We start from the raw sequence: 19957 nt of genomic DNA on the forward strand, positions 1-19957 counted from the left end.
TGTTGACAGGGGATAAAGCGGCGTAATAGCTGTTTGAATTGATCCCCGCGAAATGACACAACGTCTTGGCAGATGAGGCATTGTGCCCGTCCCGCGAAAGATGGTTCGCCTTTTGAGCAGGAAGTGACTGTGAGTGGTGGATTTCACTTCCTTTCGGCATTAATCAGCAGAAGGGGGGGATTTATTTTTAACATCCCTCTCTGTGAGATACTGAACGCGCTTCCTGTCCTTATTTCCCGGGAAATAAAAAAAGAAGTCACAGGCCCTTATGAATATTGCTGTCGGGGAAGAGAAGCAGGGGAAATGACTATAACATTCTGAGGTTGTCTCTGCTTTATCCTTTTGGCTCCTTGTTCTTATTCTCTCCTTGTCGCCCTCATGGTTTCTTTGACGCCACAATCCGAAAGGAAAGGACATTTCTTCCTGAAGGAGAACCAAAAGTCAACAAGTCTCGCGGCCTTATCTGCTTATATCCCTCTCATCTTTCCGTCTCTGCCCCCGTTCCCTTCCCTCTAACTCAAGTCACAGGCCTTTTTTTCCGAAATTCATTTCAGCCTTGATGGATATACCAAGCACCGACAGCTTTTGATTTAGGCTTCTGATGCTGTCTGCCTCTCCTAACATCCACTTTGGGTGCAGCGCTCCATCACATTGATTTCTCTGAAGATGAAACTCTGATTGAACAGACCTCTCTCGGCGGCCGAGGGGACCCCACGCATGTCTTGCACCGTTACAGCATATGAAAGAGGACGCGCCCTGCCGACCGACTGGCAAACGACGTGAGGCAAACGGACCGGCGCACCTTATACCGCGCAACCTATATGTGAATATGACTCTTTCATGTAAAATTAGTTCTATCTCAGCTCCTCTGAACTTAACTCTGCGCTGTCAGGATGAAGGATACAGAAAGGTAGCGTTCAATTAGATGGCTTCATCTCAGACGGTTGCTCAGCGATGCTTACAAAGTGTGATAGATAAAATCCCAAGTGACCCGAAGAGTAGAAATAGAATTTTTTTTTTTTTCATTTTAATTTTGTCCTCTCCTCTTTGAAGGGTTTTTAAATCACAGCTCATGTTTCCACACAGGACTCTTTGTACTTTGACAATGATTCCGCAGCACGATTTTCCCTTCGATCACTGCCAACGCAGGGAGTGCTGTGTCCTCTATGTAATGAGGCAAAAAACAAAGGGTGTCGAGGTCAGTGCTGGATGCGTGTAGTGCATTTGACCTTCACGGCAGAGCCCAGAATTCCCATCCTATCTCAGAGCAAACATTGCAGGACGAGTTCACCCGCAAATGAAAATTCAGACATTAACTGCTCACCCTTATGACGATGGAAAGTCGGGTGAAGTGTCGCTGTCCTCAAAACATTTCTGGAGCTTCACGGCAAAACAGCGTTCGAGCATTTTTCTAAACAACTGAAGCAGATGGGGACTTGTTTTAAAATGTAAAAAAGCAACTCAAAAAATAACACAAATGTCTTTGGAAGAGCCAAGATCAATGGATTTTGGAAAAAAATAAAAATATTTACACCCTCAACAAGCAGTCAAGCTCATGCACCTTCTTCAGACGGGGCTAGTGTGTGCTAAATCTTTTAGCTAAGTCGCTACAGTGGAGATCTAGGCTCAAAACAGGGTGTAAATAAGGTCTTCTCAAATGATTTTGGGATCTCAGGGCTCATAGGATGAGTTATATGGGAGCATTTTATGGTTTTGTTTTTTGTGTTGTCCCTTACCTTAAAGGTGCAATACGTAAAAAAAACAAATAGGGGCAACATATCACCAGAACAATAATTGTGTAAATCAATCTGAGTAAGTCATCCATGAGTGTAGCTATTGTTAGCTTGTTAGCTCAGTTAGCGGTGCAGCTAGCTGGACTACCAGGGGAGTGTTGGTGTTTACACAGCTAGCACAGGAGCTCTGGACCGCTGGGAGAAAGAGGTTTTCAGGCCTGGGGCTAGCTGGTTAGCATGCCAGCTTAAGTGGACATGTCCTCAACACAATACTGTTCGTTTGATAATTTTAGTTAATTCTTTAATGTTTTGAACAGAAGTTGTGACATATTGCACCCTTTAAAATAGTTAGCGACTGTATACAGTAGCTAAGCTTCTGAATGCTCATTTGACATTCAAATACAAAATGAATATTTATAGTTCGGGCTAGTGGATATGCTTGTTATGGTGCATGTGTTTGAATTTTTGCCAGTTTCTTGTGCAGTCAGGCACGCGCAGGTGGTGCTGAGGTGTGTCTGACATCAGAATGAAGGTAGCCTCTGCATAATTCAGATGAACCTGTCTCCTTTAGTCTCCTATATCCCTCTCCTTTCTCACCCCCCTCTCTCTCTCTCACACCTCTATCCTCATGTAACCCTTCCCCATTTTTAAATCTAACTCTTACTCTCTCTCCGTCTCCCTGTGTGTATCCGTGTGGGGTTTTTCTTTTTTGAGGATTTTTCAGCGCTTTAACCTTCAAGAGATCATAATAAATCTACTGCACCATTCATGAGCTCTGATCAGTTTGCGTGCTCTGCTTCTTAGCGACAGCTCATTAAACAGGGCCCGCACACCCACCACAGTTTTGGGAAATTATTTGATCACTGGATTCTTTAATTATGCATGCATGCAGGCTCTAATTAAATAAATGTGGTGACTTCTTCATTGTGTTACTTATCTTGTTCTTTATCCCAAAATAAATGGATGTTGAAAGGAATTAAAGGAAGCTCTAATGGCCTTTTGGTCGTCATCAACGAGAGGCTTCTTTTAAATTAGCTGCTTTATCTTACACATACTGTAGCCCTGTTCCTTTGCAAAATAAAGTTGCAACAGCTGGTGCTTGTTCACAATTCAGTGGATGGTTTTGGAGTCTTGGGACCAAAGGGACTACATTTCCAGGTTAGAGCTGTAGTACTGCATCGTTTGAGATGAGAAGGATTTGGATCAAGACCAATCCATCAACTGAGCTCCACTTTTATTCTCTTTAAAAGCATAACAGACTTCTATAGCTGCACCACAACAGCCTTTTCCAAGGGGAGAGTGGCGTTGTTGTCCAGGAGTTGCTCAGTGTTAAAGCATGAATGTTCTGTTTTAGAGCATGCTCCACTCACGGTAATGTGAACTGACAGTAGCTGGTGTCACCGAGTTGGTTGAAACATTAATATCAAAGCCAAGATTTAAAAAAAATCCATATTCTTTTAGCATTTTTGGCATTATTCATCGAGAGCCTCCATTCATAATTCACTTCACAGGTCAATTAAAATGTAAAGAATGCAGCTGAGGACAAATATATCATCATGTGTTTTAGTGTTTACATCTTACTCACAGCCGTAACCGCTGCATGAAAAGAGGGCTGTGTGCGTAAGCAGTCAAAGGGGGCTGAAGAACTGTGTGTTCCCGGTTGTGCCGTATGTCACCATCTGATCAAAGCCGAACGCACAAACACAAACTAAAAGAAAGAAAGAAAAAAAACAAGCATTAAAAATGCACACGCATGCATGCATTGGATTGCGTTACTATATCCTCTGGGTAAGCCTGCTTCTTGATGCTCCCCTGATCATTACATTTATCACATTGCATCAGTAGAAAATCCTAAATAAACCTTTTAACAGGCTTCTCCTCAGTAATGCAGCAAATAGGCCTCTTATCCTAGAGGCCAATGGGTTTATCTTGGTTTACAAAGCCAATGATACAGGCTTTTGTGGAGGGAGTTGGAGGATTGGAGCAAGAAAATGGTGTTTCAGCTGTGTGAATAGTCAGAAATACATACATATTGTACTATTGTAGGCACTTTAGAGCCACATATTGATCCAGATGTTACTCATTTCATGATAGTTATGTTTTTTTTTACAGCTTCATCAACCAAAATATGTTTCAGAGTACAATTGTAATACAAATATAAGTTATTTAGACAAACTGAAGCTCCTCATGTAATCATGGAGGCATGCATGACTTATCTTTGCACAATTCTGAACTGTTGTTTCATGAATATTGTATTGCCAGAGTGAAATCATCAAGGTTTTAAACAATCAAAGCCAGTAACCATGTTTGAGGTGGGAAAAAAAAACAATCTCAGTAGACAGTATACTTTGCAATCTGTCCAAAGCTTGAGGCTCTACTATGAGCAATTTGAAATGATCATATCAGAAAAGGCACAGGTGTAATCAATAATATCAATGATTATTGCTGTTCTCCATCCAGGTGTGACCTCTAGGGCATTGTGCATACTGGCTCACTGGGACCGTTCAGTAGAGCAGAGACCTTGTTATTGCTATTAGTTCCACCTGTGCTGTCCCTGCAATGAGGAGAAACAATGGTTGATGAAAAAAATACATAATCCCTGCTGAACTGCAGATTGAAGTCTGATTTAGGCTTTCTTACATTGTGGCATATGGCACATATGGAAAAAGTCCTGAAGATCTGCAATAGTTACATTACTGAAATATCACTCAATTGCAAGTAAAACTAATGGTATTAAAATCCATGTGTCAGAGTTTTCATTGGCCCGTTTGTGACCCAATAGCCTTATTGGCTACAAAAATGCAGGTGAAAGGTTTAGATATTCATTCAAATTGTACTCTCACAATTGTACTCAAGTGTGAATTTTAAAGTAACTGAGCAGATTACATGGTGTAATGCACACTAAAGTACAAGTAAAATTACAGACTCATAGAAGTACAAGAGCTATTACCTCAAAAGAGGACTTCAGTAGAGTAATTTGAGTAGTTGTGATTAGTTACTTCCACCCCTGCTAAAAATTGAAATAAATATTCAGACATTATCATAAGCTGGCATGTGCAAAATGACAAAAAGAAATGTAATATATATACTTTGTTTGAAAATATGGTAATGCCAGGACTGACCAAAGTAATATCAACATAGTGTCATATTTTATATTTCGTATTATTAAACCTTTTACACAAATCTAACAAATGCAAATAAACGAACGCCTACGCAGATACTGTGTTGTGATATATGTTACTATGCTCTTATTGTGGTATTAATTCAGTCGTGGGTTGTTCATGTCTGCAGCCTCAGCACGTCCCGTACAGCATCCGCTTTCCTCACACGTGGACTCAAACAGGATGTAAACAAACTGAAGAAAGCCTTATAAAAAACAAAACAATGAGTAATTTATTTTTTAAACCCATTTTGAAGATTTCACATCACGTTACATGTTTGTAGGTGAGTGATTGTGAGTGTAGACCTGCCGATTATCGAATTTAGCCTGAAAAGCGAAGCTCGTGTGTTCTGACACCTGCGAGATGCCGTACTCGGAATCCGGAAGCGTAGCTGCTGTCATCCAAACAAACAATATGTAAGCTACAAATTCACGATAAAGACATTATTTACTTATATTTTTCACAGTTCTCACTTTGACGTTTGTGCGAGGGCTGCTACTTGTTCTTTTGACGTTAAAAGAGGCAACATTAAAGCGTGAACCGGCTAGTTAGCTAGCTAAATGTGAGCGAAAAGTTAGCTGGGAGGCTACGTAAGTTAGCAAACTTCTCGACTGTGCTGCCACATCGTCACAAACTGACAGCAGGGCCGCGCTCACTTTTTAATATGTTGTTAAGGTGTTTCACACGTTAAGCTCGACTGTTTGGCTGCTTCTCACTGTGTGTTAACCATTATTATTATAAGTAAGTCAGGAAAACCATACTGTAGCTTATTCTTAGTCATTGCATTCTCCTATTAATACATTTATCACGTTAAGGAATGTGTAAATGACGAGAAAAACGCTATTTTATATGTTTAGCTCGTATTTGTTGGCTGCTTATCACTGTGTGTTAACCATATTAGTGTTTGTAAGTAGGGGAAATCATACTGTAGCTTAGTTATAACATTTATTAATTATTAAGACACTTTATATGGTTAGGAATGTGTAAATGACGAGAAAAACTGGCTATAGAACAAGAATGAAGCTCACATTAGCGTTAACTAGTTAGTGTTTGTCTGAACATGGGTGACGAAGAAGATGCCTGACTAATGGATGTAAATTGATGGTTATTATCTTGAGTAACACTGCTTTTTGAATTTGTCGCAGGGGTTGATTTTGGAGATGTCATCAAGAGGCGCCGTCCTCCATTTGCAACCCGTCTGTGCACGTCTCGAGAGCGTGACTGAGGAAGACTGACTTCAACTATATTAGGAAAAGTTGTTTTAAGTCAGCCATGGCTCGGGAGGAAGAAGAAGAGGGGCTGACAGCCGATGGACCCAAAGAGGTGGACATGTTTACATCAGTGCGTTGCCTGGGTTACCTGTCCAGCGTCAACCTCCTCGTGGCCGTGTGCGTTGGCATGTACGTACGCTGGGAGGTGACAAGTGAACCAATGATCCTGGTCATCTTCATCCTGGGCCTCTTTGTCCTGGGAATAGCCAGCATCCTCCATTACTACTTCGCCATGGAGAAAGCCAGTCTCAGCTTGTTCCATTTGTGGTTCGGTTTTCTGCTCGGTCTTCTGTGCTTCCTCAACAGTCCCACCTTGGACGCAAACGTCAAGGAACTGGTCGCCAACTATCTCCTCTTAGCCAGCGTCATCATGAAAGCAGTATGGGCTGTAACCGAGCGAATATGCAGCTCCATCCGTTACAAACCCACCTTGCTAACGTCAACTGAGCTGCTGGAGCTCCTGGGATTTGGCATTGCCAGCACAACCATGCTTCTACACAAGTCAGTGGCCATAATAGGCTTGGTGGTGGCACTTGGGGCTCTCATCGTGGACCTGAGGATGAAGTCCCTCCTGGCTTTGCCCAACCTGGCCACTTTTGCCTTGGTTACCTCACTTGTGTTTTTCCAGGCCTTAGGCATTGCAGCAAACCCTTATGCATTAAGCTGCTACCTGGGCAGGCTGCTGTGCGAGCCCGTCTTGGATGTGTACTTCAGTGGGCTGGGGGCCACCGAGCGCTGGATACCAGTGCTCTCCATGGGGAAGGTGTGGAGGAGGCTGTCCCTGCTGCCTCTGAGTCTGACCGAGCTGGCCTTCTTTGTCCTGGCTGCCCTAAAGGTACATTCAGATAAAAATTGACAGATTTTATTATGCAAGTCTTGAGGGCTTCTGTGTGGCTTTCAAACTCAACCATTTCTTAAATTTGTAATCATATACAACAGTATTTTTGCATTTTGGAGCTTTTCATCAGCATCGGCTGCCAGCCGAACAGATGACTACTCATTTTAAGTCCATCTGGCAACTTAATTATATTCATTTTTGACTCAACAAAACAGTTTTGATTAACAAGTTACGATTTGCCGTGCATAAACATTTTACAACCTCTAGCCTCTGTTTCAAAACAGTGCAAGCATGAAGATAAAGAAACATGCCTGTCTGTATCAGTTCTGCTCCCAGTGGCCCTATATGAACATGTGTGTGTGTGTACTCAGCTGAGAGGTTGTGTCCTGTTGATATGAGAGCTCAGAGTCGTCTAATTGATGAACAAACACATTAAGAATCGCTGTGATTGCACAGAGAGGGGACATCCTAATTAGACGGGCTAATTCGGACAACACAAAAAGTGCACAGAAAGTACTGCAACTTATTCAACTGTGCCTTTACAGATTTTTATGGCCTTAATGAATGAACAAATGATCTTTTTTCTACCTTTTTCTAGCAAAGCCATCGCTAGACACATCGCAAACACATTAAAACTGGCAGTATATTTTTGAGCAGGGCATAGACTCTGATAATAGTGAGGATGAAAATAAAGACAAAGATGACTATAAGTTGAATGAGTCCTTAGATGGTTTGAGTCAAGAGATTCACATGTTTTTAAATTTTAAAGTTATTTTTTAGGTTTATTGTATAAATAAATTAAAAACCAATACAAATGCTAGATAAGACATGAGATTAAAAATGTTCCTCCTTAAAAAAATGTTTATTATTGTCGAATAAGAGTGCATTTATGTGTCTGGCTAAACAATATACTAAATAACAGAATACAGCTGGGTATGCCCCCAGACCTCCATAGCTGGCTACTTTCTGCAACTAGCTGGCTCCATATTCATGTGGAAAGCCCTGAACGATCAATACAGCACTTTGTATAACTTTGTTACATATTTTAAGGCTTTAAGGTGTTTAATGACTCTTCTCTCTCACCTTCTATAGCTTGGCCACTTGGAGCTGTGGTATCTGGTGATCCCGGGCTTCTGCCTGTTTGGCCTTTTCTGGTCAATCTGCCACATAATTGTGCTGATCACAATATGGGGCTTCCACACAAAGCTGAGCGAGTGTCAGAAGGCGTGGCGGGCCCAGCGATCCAGTAGCCGGAGTCTCGAGCAAGTTATGGCCTCGAGGGGCATCAGACACTTCTGCCTCATTTCAGAACGCCTGGTGTTCTTCAGTATACTGTCGACGGTCATACTGGGAGCCGTGTCCTGGCAGGTAGGAGAGACAAAGGAGAGATTACTACTACTCTAACTCACATCAGAAATTATTATTACCAAGTTTGCAAAGCATCTTAAAAATAAAAGGTTTTTAATGTATTGTTCTTTTGAGATAATTTCATATACATGGTGAGGTTCCTGCTCCAATTCTTCCTCTTACAACACTTTGAGTTTCATGACAAGCATCTTTAAACATCATCCACACCCATGTTATAAACTCTGGACAGAGATGCTAGTGGCACTGTGTCGTTAGTAGTTGCTCCCCAAGCTGAGGCACTTCTGCTGTCATGCGGAACCAATTTAATTAGCGCTTTAATATCCCTATCTACTTGCATAAAGAGCAGCAATAACTTATTTAGCCTTATTAGACGTTTACCCTGTAAGAGTCTCATGGGCCCGAGTCCTAATTTGAGATGTGCACATTGTTGATGTCGGTTGCAAATTTGCCCAAGAACGTGGGAGCTGCCTGCAGTCACACATGAGAAGATAAGCGTTTGGCTCTTCCTGTGTATGTTTTACAGCTTTTTATTCACCTTTGCTGTTGGAATACAGTAACATCTGGTCAACCACTTAAATCCACACACACAAAATAACAGCAACCTTGGTACAATCAAATGCAGTGTCAGCAATAAGTGCAGCCTTTGTGAAAACAGGAATATTCAGAGAGGTGTTGATTCAACGCTATGCAAATGGTGTTTAAGGCCACTTTGGATTCACTGCTTTCCATTGCATTTAAATGGACGATCCAAAATAAATGTGCCAGTTCAAAGACATTATTATTTATATTATATGTATTACGTCTTGCTCCAAAAGTCTGCGTGAAAATGCGGTCAGGTTAACTGAAAAGCAGAATCGCGCCTCTGTGCAATCGCACAGAAATGACTCGGCTCATGAATGCAATGCTGTTAAGTGCAGAGCTGCTCATGAGCATCCCTCTACCCCCACAGCTTGGTACTGCAAATCAATCATCAATCTGTGCGAACCACTACTGGATTGCATAATATTACTAAGTCTTTCTTTAAACTGTATTGTTCTTCCTTTTTCTTATAATGTTCAGGCACTGGAGAACCCGGCAATAGACATTTACGGGGTATAAAACTTCATAAAAGTTCAAAGAGCGAGTGTAACACATTTTTGGACTCAGGCGAACTCTAGGCTGTTCAATATTTTCTGCAGACTCAAGTGTGGCTCCACTTAACCATGCAGGTATTGATTTGCATCCTCAGATACATCGCCGTGCTATGAAATCAAAGTGGCTTTTTGAGTACGCTAAATTGCATTGTATTATTCCATCACAGTGACTCAAGAAATTGATTGCACTTAAAGCTTTACAGTGCTTTGTGGCACACGACCTGCTTTATGTCACTACATGGTATTATGTATGAGTGTGCGTGCGCAAGAATGCGTCTTTTGTATGTGACTAGTTGACTTTTAAGCATTAAATCTAGAGAAAAGAAACTTCAAGGACGTGACAAGACGATAAAATTATAGTAGTTTTATTCTACACACTCGGAATGTGCAGAAGGTACACAGATGTCTGTTTTGAATCTATGCTTGTGATGTATGTTTGGTCTGCTGTTATAAACTGCATCGCATCTCTTCTGAGTTCTGCCCTGTCATGTTTTTCCTGCGATAATAACACTGTGTCAGTCCTGTGTTGTGTAACTGTCTCGCAAAGTGTCACCACCAATTAACTGGGCCCGATTGCTTCGGTCCAAGCTGTAAGCTGTGAATGAAAGTGACTCTGATTCTTTCGCTTCTTTTGCAGCCCTCAAACGGTCTCTTTCTCAGCGCTCTGCTGGTGGTGCTGCCTCTGGAGTCCCTGGCCCACGGCTTGTTCCACGAGCTGGGCAGCTGCCTGGGGGGAACCTGTGTCGGCTACGCCCTGGTGATACCTACTGCCTACTGCAGGTACGGAAGAGGGAAGGAGAAAGAAGAATTCAGAGATGCATACATACTTTATCTTAAAATATGTAGTAGTGGCAAGTGACAGCACAGCTTACAGGCAAGCATGCAGGAAGAGTGAGTAGAGCATTGATGGCTTTTATTCTTGTGTGTCTGATTCGATTCAGAATCAATTTTCGATTCAAAATTGATTATCGATTGAATGATTAGAAAAGGGGGCACTATTTCAGTCTTTTGCTCCAGTGTACTGTGCTAAAACATCAATCGGGGTTGAAAAATAATATGAAACACAACTGGAAATTAAGATAAACAATCTGTAGCCTTTTTATTTTCAAAGGTTTACAGCAATAATTAATGAAATCATTAATTTGAAAGCATTCATGCCTGTATGTGGACAACAGAATAAGGAGGTGTGCTCTGCTGTGTTATTAAAAGGAGAGTGCAGCGAGAGCAGCGTCTCTGCTGCGCTATTAGCTACGGGGGGTCCATCGTTGTACAAGAAGCTGAGCAGAAGCAGGGTTTTTGAGGTGTAACAGACTGAGCAGAGTTATTTTCTTCACCACAGAGTTTGTTTATCGTGTTGAATGCTGCTGTGTGTTTGTTACCTTTTCAGTGGTTGTCAGCTGGTGCAGTGTATAGCATCCTCAATGATCTATATTACTGCATATGGCTGCTTTTACATCATTTAAATTCAGCTTTTATTCAGAAAGTCCTTCCAATAATCAGACTACAGCTGCATCTTTTCAATACAAAACATTGCAAGAACAAAACAGTTATCCACGTGCAGTGCCTTACGCGTTTGTTGTAATCTACAATAATATTGTTTTCACATAGCAGCTTTAAGATGAGGCATTTATTGACTGTGCTGCACACACCTCTCTCAGAGTTGGACTGAGAAGTTGACAGCCCCGTAAATTGTCCGGGTGCTGCCCTACCCTTGCAGTTTAGTTCTGCCTTTTTCTTGACGATTCGTAAACATCAAGCTAATAACTAACATTTAGAAAATTGATTTTTGTCAATCGTGAATAGATTCTGATTCATAGAAGACAAGAATCGCAATCCTTCTGTTAACAGATTTTTTTACCCACCCCATCCCACAGTTTGAGTGCGACGCCACTGTTCTCAATACAAATCCCAGGTCTGTAATTTCTCAGACGTAATATAGGTGCTAACAACAATCAAAACTCATCACATTATATCATTGTTATGTGTTGAAAACTTGTATGTTAAAGTAAACATGTATGTAACGCTGCGATCGTACCCTCTCACTGAAGTTACACAGTGCAGGAACAAGTGATGGGGGGGCGGAGTGGCTGAGACAGAGACACCATTCACCCTATTACAAGACACTGTACCATCAACATGATTTTGAAGCTGCTATTTTAAGGTGAAAAAGTTACGTAATGTTGCTTTAAGCATGACTTTGTTCTTACTCAACTAATACAACCTACACAGCAGCAAAACACACCACAGTAACACTCATAAACACATGCTGCACTGACTTCTTGGCATCCCAGCCGCTGGTAAATATGATCGCTCATTCCAACTCCCTCCTCAGTTAACACAAAACCAACTGGATAAATAGGCCAATAACTATGCATAAACATGCCGCTAATGTTTGGACCCTTAAGGGATCGTTCCTGTGCTCCCTCCGCAGCATACTAAGTTGTTCAGCTGGAGCAGTTAGCCATTAGCTGCTGCTGCCTCTGCCTCTCCCAGCGCCCGTTTTGTTGAAATAGCCGAGTTAGTTTTGATGATGCCGACACGTCTCCGCCTCCTAAACAGCACAAGTTAGCCATAAGTTATACATGAGTGTTGCTATCTTCAAGAGCCCCTCAGAGACGTTGAAATCTTGCTGTTGGAGATTTTTGGCAGGTATATATAACACACACAGACACACACATACACAATATTTCTGACAACTCTCTGGATATTGAATCTATTAGCTGATAGCGTTATCATTCAGAGGGAATGCCAGCCTTACTGGTGTTTAACTCTCCAGGTGATTTTGGATGCAGGCCCATGTCCTACTGGAGCTGTGGGTGCTCTATATGCTAGGCCGGGTGCGCAGGGGTCCGTAGGGAGGACTGAGAGCATGATGAGAATGCAGCAGTGTATAATCGGCTGTTTGATGGCTGCAGATCATGTTTTCACAATGACAAGAGCCCCACAGGGACATTAGAGAGATGGGGGTGAGAAGTGGAGGCGAACGGGGTGAAACGGGGAGGGTGAGACGACGGTAAGAAAACACAAGGAGAGGACCGAGGTCGTAAACAGCGAGGGAGGGCGGTGGTAAAAGCGCAAAAGAGGGACAAACGGGAAAGGAAGGAGAGGAATTGTGAAAGAGAGGAGGGAGGGGTGGAGGGAGCTGTGGAAAAATATACAGGATTTTTTTTTTAAGGATGAAAGAGAGTCTAAGAGGGGAAGATGTGGTTTGAATCTCAAACGCTGCAAGATCTGACAAGATCGGATCAGGTTTAGATGACCAAGGGTAGTATGTCTTTATAGCAGGCTGAAAATGTTGTAGTTACTTTTAAATGTGAAGGAAATGGTTTGTCTAATGGAAATCTAGTTTAAGACAAGGACTGTCTGTATTAGATAAACTTTCACCTGATCTTGTCATGGTGAGGTTGCAGGTGATAATGGGTGCACCGGGTATAAAATGATTGATACAGATATCTTTTTTTAAAGAGTGAAGTATGACTTTGCAACCCGCTTGGCCGTAAATTACTTCAAGTCTAGAGAATGATGGGAATATACGATATAGCTGCTAGCCTTGACTTTGTGTGTGTGTGTGCCTCCTTTGTGTTATCATTCACTTGCTATCATCAGTCGAGGCTTTGTGCCACATGCATCCACACACACTTTTCTAAAATCACTTTGCCCTCAGCTGTCTCTAACCTCAGTTCTTACTCTCATTCTTGTCACCGTGCTCAATGCTCCTCTCCATACCCTCTCCCTTTCTATGATTTTCTTCCCCTCCTTTCATTCTCGACTCCCTTTACATCCCCGAGGCTAATGTCATTTCCTCCAGCAGTGATCCACCACTCCTACGCCTTCCATATCCTTCCCCCCACCCCCCCCATCTCTTCTCATCCTCTGCTCCCTGTCTCCTCTCTCCCTGGTGATGCAGACAGCTACTCCACCCCGGTATGTGTCAGACTATCAACCTCTCACTCATTCAGCTCTCGTTTGCTCTCGCCCCATCTCTCTCTTCCACCCTCGCCTCTGACAAGCCACCCAACTCAAGTCTCCCTTAGAGTAGATTAAAAAAAGTTTCTCACATCCTCTCATCTCTCTTTTATCAAGCGCTGATGGCCAGCCCGTTCTCCTACCACCTGAGCAGGTGCAACAGCTGAACATGCGCTCTACAGGTATGCTGAACAACGTGCAGCGCCTCTTCTCCCACCACATGATCCAGACGTTCGGCTGCGACTACTCCACCAGTGGTGTTTCGCTGGAGGCCCTGCAGACGAAGCTGCGCAGCTTTCTGGAGCTACGCACAGAAGACGGGCCCCGTCACGACACGTATCTGATCTTCTACAGCGGGCACACACACAAAGGCACCGGCGCCTGGGCTCTGGCTGGTGAGAGATCTACATACTTTTTCTTTACTCACAGTTAAATCCCCTCTCATTCATTTAATTTCTGTGGATTGTAATTTTGAACTCATGAAAATTAACAGCCTGACACTGATATTTTTCACGTGATTGCACTACCACCACATGCTTACAATTCTAAGGAGGGCAAGGAAGGCAATAGCATATTTCATTAACCTCAATGATTATATTAAAGTGCATACAGCAGTAACATGAGTTTATAATAAATAAAACACTACACTGACAGCCACCCATCATCCAAAACACATTTACAAACCATTCTACATTACATTGCTACCACCAGTAGAATTGAGCTATTATAACAGTGGTTCTCAATCAGGGGTATTTGTAGCCAGAGGGCTTCCTGAGAGTATGTGGAAAGATTGTCTAATTTAACGAGAGGAATTATTATTACATTGTATATTTACATGGTGCGGACTGAGAAAAATGAACTTCACATTTTGAGATTGAGAGTGTGTGAGAAGTAGCAAGCAATTCAGCAGAGAGGTCTGAATAAGTTCATATACTTGTGTAGAAGGTATATGTATAGGTTTTAAGGAAGAAAAGTTTAAATGGATAACAGTATTGGATAGATGATTTATAAAGGTGAAAGTAGTGGATTAGTGTTTAAAAAGGCGAAGCTTTAAGGAATGGATAAAATCTGAAATAGATAGCTGAAGGTCATCAATAAAGAGTTGAAAGTATTAGCTAGAGGTAATGGATAAATAGTTGAAATAGCAATAATAACATTAATGTATGAAATGTCCAAATTCTTCCTCTCCATCATACAAATACAAAGTTGACCAAACTGACTAAAGCATTGACAGTTCAGCTGAATAAAAAAAACATCTACTTGAGATGTTTTAGTGTTAAATAGCATCCAGTTATAAATCAGTTCAAGTGATGGTGATTTTAAACGTGACATGTTGTGTTGATGAAGGGGTAATTATTCACCTGACCTGGAGGTGCTTCAGAGATAAAATAAATAAATAAATAAATAAATAAAAAAACGTTGAGAACTGCTGTATTATTAAAAAAACATCTAAAAAACGTTATTAATAGGCACCGTGATTATTATTGAACATTACCTGCTCTGAGTATCTTAATTGACTAAAGGCAAAGTGCAGTTACTTTAACTGTCATGTAGAACAAGAATCATTTGTTTTGGCATTTTCAAACAACTTTCAAGCAGGTTTCTCTATGAAAGCTTTCCTGTAGGATGCTGACACCGTTGCCTCAAGTGAAAACAGTTTAATGTCGACGTCAAAAAGATTAAATGTGTCAACTTTAATTATCTCAAAGTCTCCTACCAAAAAACTGAACACAGTAGTATTCACTGCAGGGCTGTTGTGTCGGACGGCATTAGGTAGATGTTGTATTCTCCCTGCAAACTGGTCTTGCATTACAGACTCATTACCATTCTTCTCATTTCCTCCTGCTCTCAGTCAGTCAGAGTCCAATTTGCACATTTCGGGCGAGTAAGCCAAAAGAGTTAAAAATCAGTGTGAAGGACGTGCCACCGAAGTTTGTCTGCCAGTGGAGAAGATCCTGTGAAAGTTGCAGACAGTCTGCTGTGACAGGAGCATTCCCTCACCAGAAATGAGAATCACAGCAGGTTAACAACACCGTGTCGGGCCCCGGCTCTTCTGTTCAGAGATTACCTGACACATTATCTCGGCGTGCTGCTGCAAACGAGAAAAAAATATCCCTGTTGAAAAGATAATCACTTCTCTGTGTCAACAACCTGAAGGGACATTCTCAGTCAGTGTTTGAGTGGATAATTTTACAAGATTTCAAGTCATATTTTTAGCCTTGTCCAGTCCTAAATTATATTCTATAACAATACGTGCAAATTGCTTTGCAACAGCAATTTTGCAATATATGTTAGTCCTTGGTGGTGTTGTTCTGTAGCCAGCAGTAGGAGTCATTTTTCTCCTCCACTCTTATTTACTTACCCAGCAATTTCACACAACAAATGATGATTTTAAGGTAGTGGAAGTGATTCAGTCCATCCGTAGACGAGGTACCACAGCTCTGATCTTTGTGCTTTGGATCTGCCATCTGAAAAAAATTTATGGGTACATGATGACAGCAGTCACACGGACAGACAGTCCTGCAAGTGGAAGTTGACAGGTTTGATCTCTAAAAAGCCACTGTGTCCATCAACAGCCATGTGTCCTGTTGAAATGTCCTTGAACAACACTGAACCAGTAGCATCTCTTAAAGCACCACTGAGCATCTCTCTTAGCGAGTTTGTTGAAGCTATACACGTAAAAACATAGATGACAGATATGTAGTTCACAAAGACCTATAATCTACAAAACAAAGGAACATGTATTTATTTTCCTCTCTCCATCCCGTCTTCTGCAGGAGGTGAGAGCCTCCACCTTGGCCACTTGCTGGAGTTGTGGAGGGAGAAGAACACCAGCCACTGCTCCCGTCTCATTCTCGTCCTCGACACCGAAAACTCCCTCCCCTGGGTGAAGGAGGTGCGCAGGATGGAGGGCGTCTACATAGCCGTGCAGGGCGCTGAGCTGTCCACCAGTGGGGTGGACCCCGAGGCCGGAGACATCCCCTTCCTGGGGGACTTCACCTCCGAGTGGGTGGAGTTCAACTGCAACCCAGACAGCGACACCCAGTGGTCGGAGAAAGGGAGGAGCGTGATGGCCATGTACGGCGTCTCCAAACGCTGGAGCGACTACACACTTCACCTGCCCACCGGAAGCGACGTGGCCAAGCACTGGAAGACCCACTTTCCCAAGGCGACATATCCCATGGTGCACCTCTCCAACTGGTGCTGCGGCCTCAACCTGTTCTGGTTATGTAGCGTGTGTCTGCGCTGCTTCAGGAGGTGTAAACTGGCTTGGTTCCCGCCGGCTGTACTGGACACGGGGCAGGGAATTAAACTGGTGCACTCGTAGAAATGAAATGTATTTTTGCATCATATTTAATTGCCATAATGTGGAGATGTCATGCTGGTAACTTCATAGCAAAAGATCAACTCAATATTATATCATTTAAGGGAGAATGAGGGAGCGAAAAGCCAAACAAATTAATACTCTGCATGATCTTAAAGAAGTAACAGTGGATAAAACCATGTTAAGTAGGTTACTATGGGTTCTTTTATGAGGTACAAGGAAAAAAAAGACCAAACTCTGTATAAGTTGTAACATTTTGGGAGCGTTTGTGATGTTTTTGAATACTGTTTTTTCATTACGCATTAATTATTCCTTTTGAAGGTACTTTTTTTTGTTACAACATGTTTTTTTTTTTTCTACGACATAGTGCCTTAAAGTGAAAATACGAATGGCTACTTCTTTATATGTAAATGTATATAGATATATATATATATATATCCCCTTGCCTTGCCTCTTATTTATATTCAGAGGATTTAGCTCGCTCTTAACTTAAACTGCAGGAAATGTCTTCCTCGGGCCTTTCAACAGGATGCAGTAAATGTCGGTGGCTGAACTCGGTGACCCTCTGGTGTCGGGACAGTCCAACCTGCCACTCTCGCTGTCGGGTCTTTTCCTCATCACTATCAAGCAGTTAAATATGCTTTTATTCCCCCCGAATTGAACAAAGACAGCTGTGAGACAGCACATCATCACTAGACACCGGCCTTGTCTTGTGCCTCCTGCTGTTTATTTACACAAACTAATCCAAGTTGAAGAAGTAATTTGCTCTGCACGAACAGTACATTGAAGTTCTGTAGCTGTTGTCTTCGCCATGCTGTGAAACATTAACTTGTCATGCGAATGGGCAAATCACGAAGCTCCCGATGCTTTTTATCAGTTCACTGATCTTGGGAACTTTCGTCAACCATCCATGTTTTCCTCCTTTATTTGCCGTGTTGGATTTCTATCCCACACGTCCATAAACTCTGGAGTGGTTTGCTGCCTTAAAGTTTGTTTTTCACTGTGACGTTTCCAAAAGGTCAAGTGGCATTTTTCCACATGTAATTCCCCACGTGCCTCTCTTGAGTTATGCCTGAAAATGTCAAAATTAAACCTTGATAATAAACCGATCGCTGTGTCGTGTAGTTGTGTGAGAAATGTAAGAACATCAAGACTGGCTTTACAGATGGTGAACAAACAGACTCCGCTCTCTGTGGAAATGCTAGCATCGCTGGGCAAATATTAGGACTGTGAGCTGAAGGGAGAAAAAAATGAGAAAGGGTGTGAAGGGAAAATGAAACAATACATGACACAGTATCTCTGAGGGATTTGCTCACTGAGCTTTCACCTCAGTTAGTCGCAGTGCCTGGCTGGACATGTGTCCAAGGTGCTGCTGGGTATTTCACCCGGTCTCAAAAAGCTTTAGCAGGGCCTGGCTCGTGCCTGAAGGGCGCTATTAGCCACAGAGCACGGTTCGGGGAGACCTTGGAAAGATGAAAGCTGACATTAGACGCAACGTTTCATATCGGCTTTCATCCATAACACGCAGAGGAGAAAAATAGCATGAACCAGAGCGACCTTTCACCACTCTTTAACTTCCTGTGCTTAGGTGCTGTAAATATCAAACCATTAGGCAAGCATGAGCAATAAGCTGAGTATTCACAGTGGCAATTAGTGAAAAAGAGACAAGTATAAATGCTGTTTTGTGTGTGGGCGTTCTTTTCATCGCTGTAGCCTGCGAGCTGTGGTCATAGCTAAAGTCAGGGACTCGTGTATATGGCGGGAATCATTTATGAGAATATTAGATTACGGGCCAGATTCATCTCCTAAACTGGATTAGGTAATAAAAGAGCCAGCCGCCTCTGAGGCCCGTGTGGATGTGCTGAGTCAGAGCCCGCCGCACACTCTCTCTCGAACACACACACACACATATATGCGTAGACACAAGCGCACACACCAATTCTCCTCTGCCTTTCTCTGCTCCTGCTTCTCCTTCTCCACAGCTGAGTCTGTCGTCTGTGGGTAATTACAGCCTGTCATGGGGCGTTACCTTCTAATGCAGGCAAAGTGATGCGGCTGACGCCTGCCTGCAATTTATTTGGGGAAATAAATGTTGCTTTTATAGCCCAAGTTGAATCTTAGCACAGGGAATGGAGCAGCAAATCCATCAGCTGCTCTATTATTGTTTATTCATATCCGTCTGACGCCACTGCAGGGGGGGGGTGGCAACTTCGTCTTCTTCCTGAGCACAATTGTAGCTTCCTTTGAGCCAGTTGTTTGGTTTTAAAGGAGACATTTGATGCTAATTTTCAAGTTCATCATTTTGTTTGGTTACTACTAGTTTTATATGCTCTAGTGCTCCAAAAACACGTCAGCTTTGTCTGAAACGCTCTGTTTCAGCTCATGTCTCTTTAAGGCCCCCCCTTCCTAATACCCAGTCTCCTCTGATTGGTCAGCTCACACATGCTTGACCCCGCACCGCTAACAACAGAGCAGCTGTGCTACATCAGGTCTTATGTGCCAAACTAGATTAATTATTATGTGTGACGTAGTGTGATGTCACAAATTCACGAAATTGAGGGCGGGACTGCTGACGAGGTATTTAAGGTGTCATACTGTTTTACTTTGTTTATATGTGGCGGACCCTGCCACCTTTCTAGCTTCAAACAGTGTTCTGGGGACCTTTTCCTCTGAGAACAGCTTGTATTATTACCTCATTTATATTGTAAATTTTACATCTCTGACTTTAAATTTCTTCTCCAGAACTACATAGTGCCCCGTTAAACCACTGGTCTGTTCATTATTAGCTCAGACAGTGTCTGAACTCTGCCGGGAAGACTTGATTTGCTAAGTAATAAATGGCTTTCAATGAATTTAAAGCTTTCAACCAAGCCATCCTCCATCACATCTCGGTGTTATCCAGCAGGCTACATTTTAAGCTAAATGTACTAGAACCAGATATATACAAAAGTGCTGAACGTCCCCTTTTCCTCCTCCTCTCCCGCTACAGAAGGAGTAATGGGATGAGAGATTACAGAATCAGCAGCGTCGCCGTTCCAACTTTTGTGCCCCGCTTTTCAGGAGACCTGCCTCGCCGTGGCTCGCAGTGGGCCCGACATTGAAATGTCAAAGCCATTATCTCAAATTACAAGGGCTGAGGATGCGTTTAGTGGCCGTTTAACC

General features: G+C 42.5%; 1 protein-coding gene across 4 annotated transcripts; it reads left to right on the forward strand.

Moving 5' to 3' along the window:
- Nucleotides 1–5160: 5160 nt before the first annotated feature.
- On the forward strand, nt 5161–17904 carry tmem168a (transmembrane protein 168a). Of its 4 annotated transcripts, none has more exons than XM_084346578.1 (6): nt 5161–5177; nt 6040–7000; nt 8096–8371; nt 10142–10284; nt 13588–13865; nt 16248–17904. In XM_084346578.1, exons 2-6 carry the CDS (start codon nt 6167–6169, stop codon nt 16796–16798), a joined length of 2082 nt encoding a protein of 693 aa, XP_084202704.1. In that variant the 5' UTR covers nt 5161–5177; nt 6040–6166; the 3' UTR covers nt 16799–17904. The 4 variants fall into 4 exon arrangements, with proteins under 4 accessions (XP_084202704.1, XP_084202701.1, XP_084202703.1 ...); XM_084346575.1 differs by lacking the exon at nt 5161–5177 and adding an exon at nt 5267–5310; XM_084346577.1 differs by lacking the exon at nt 5161–5177 and adding an exon at nt 5466–5484.
- Nucleotides 17905–19957: the final 2053 nt, after the last annotated feature.

This window comes from Pagrus pagrus (genome assembly GCF_965226575.1).
Source record: "Pagrus pagrus genome assembly, chromosome: 23".
In the NCBI taxonomy this organism is placed as follows: Eukaryota; Metazoa; Chordata; class Actinopteri; order Spariformes; family Sparidae; genus Pagrus; species Pagrus pagrus.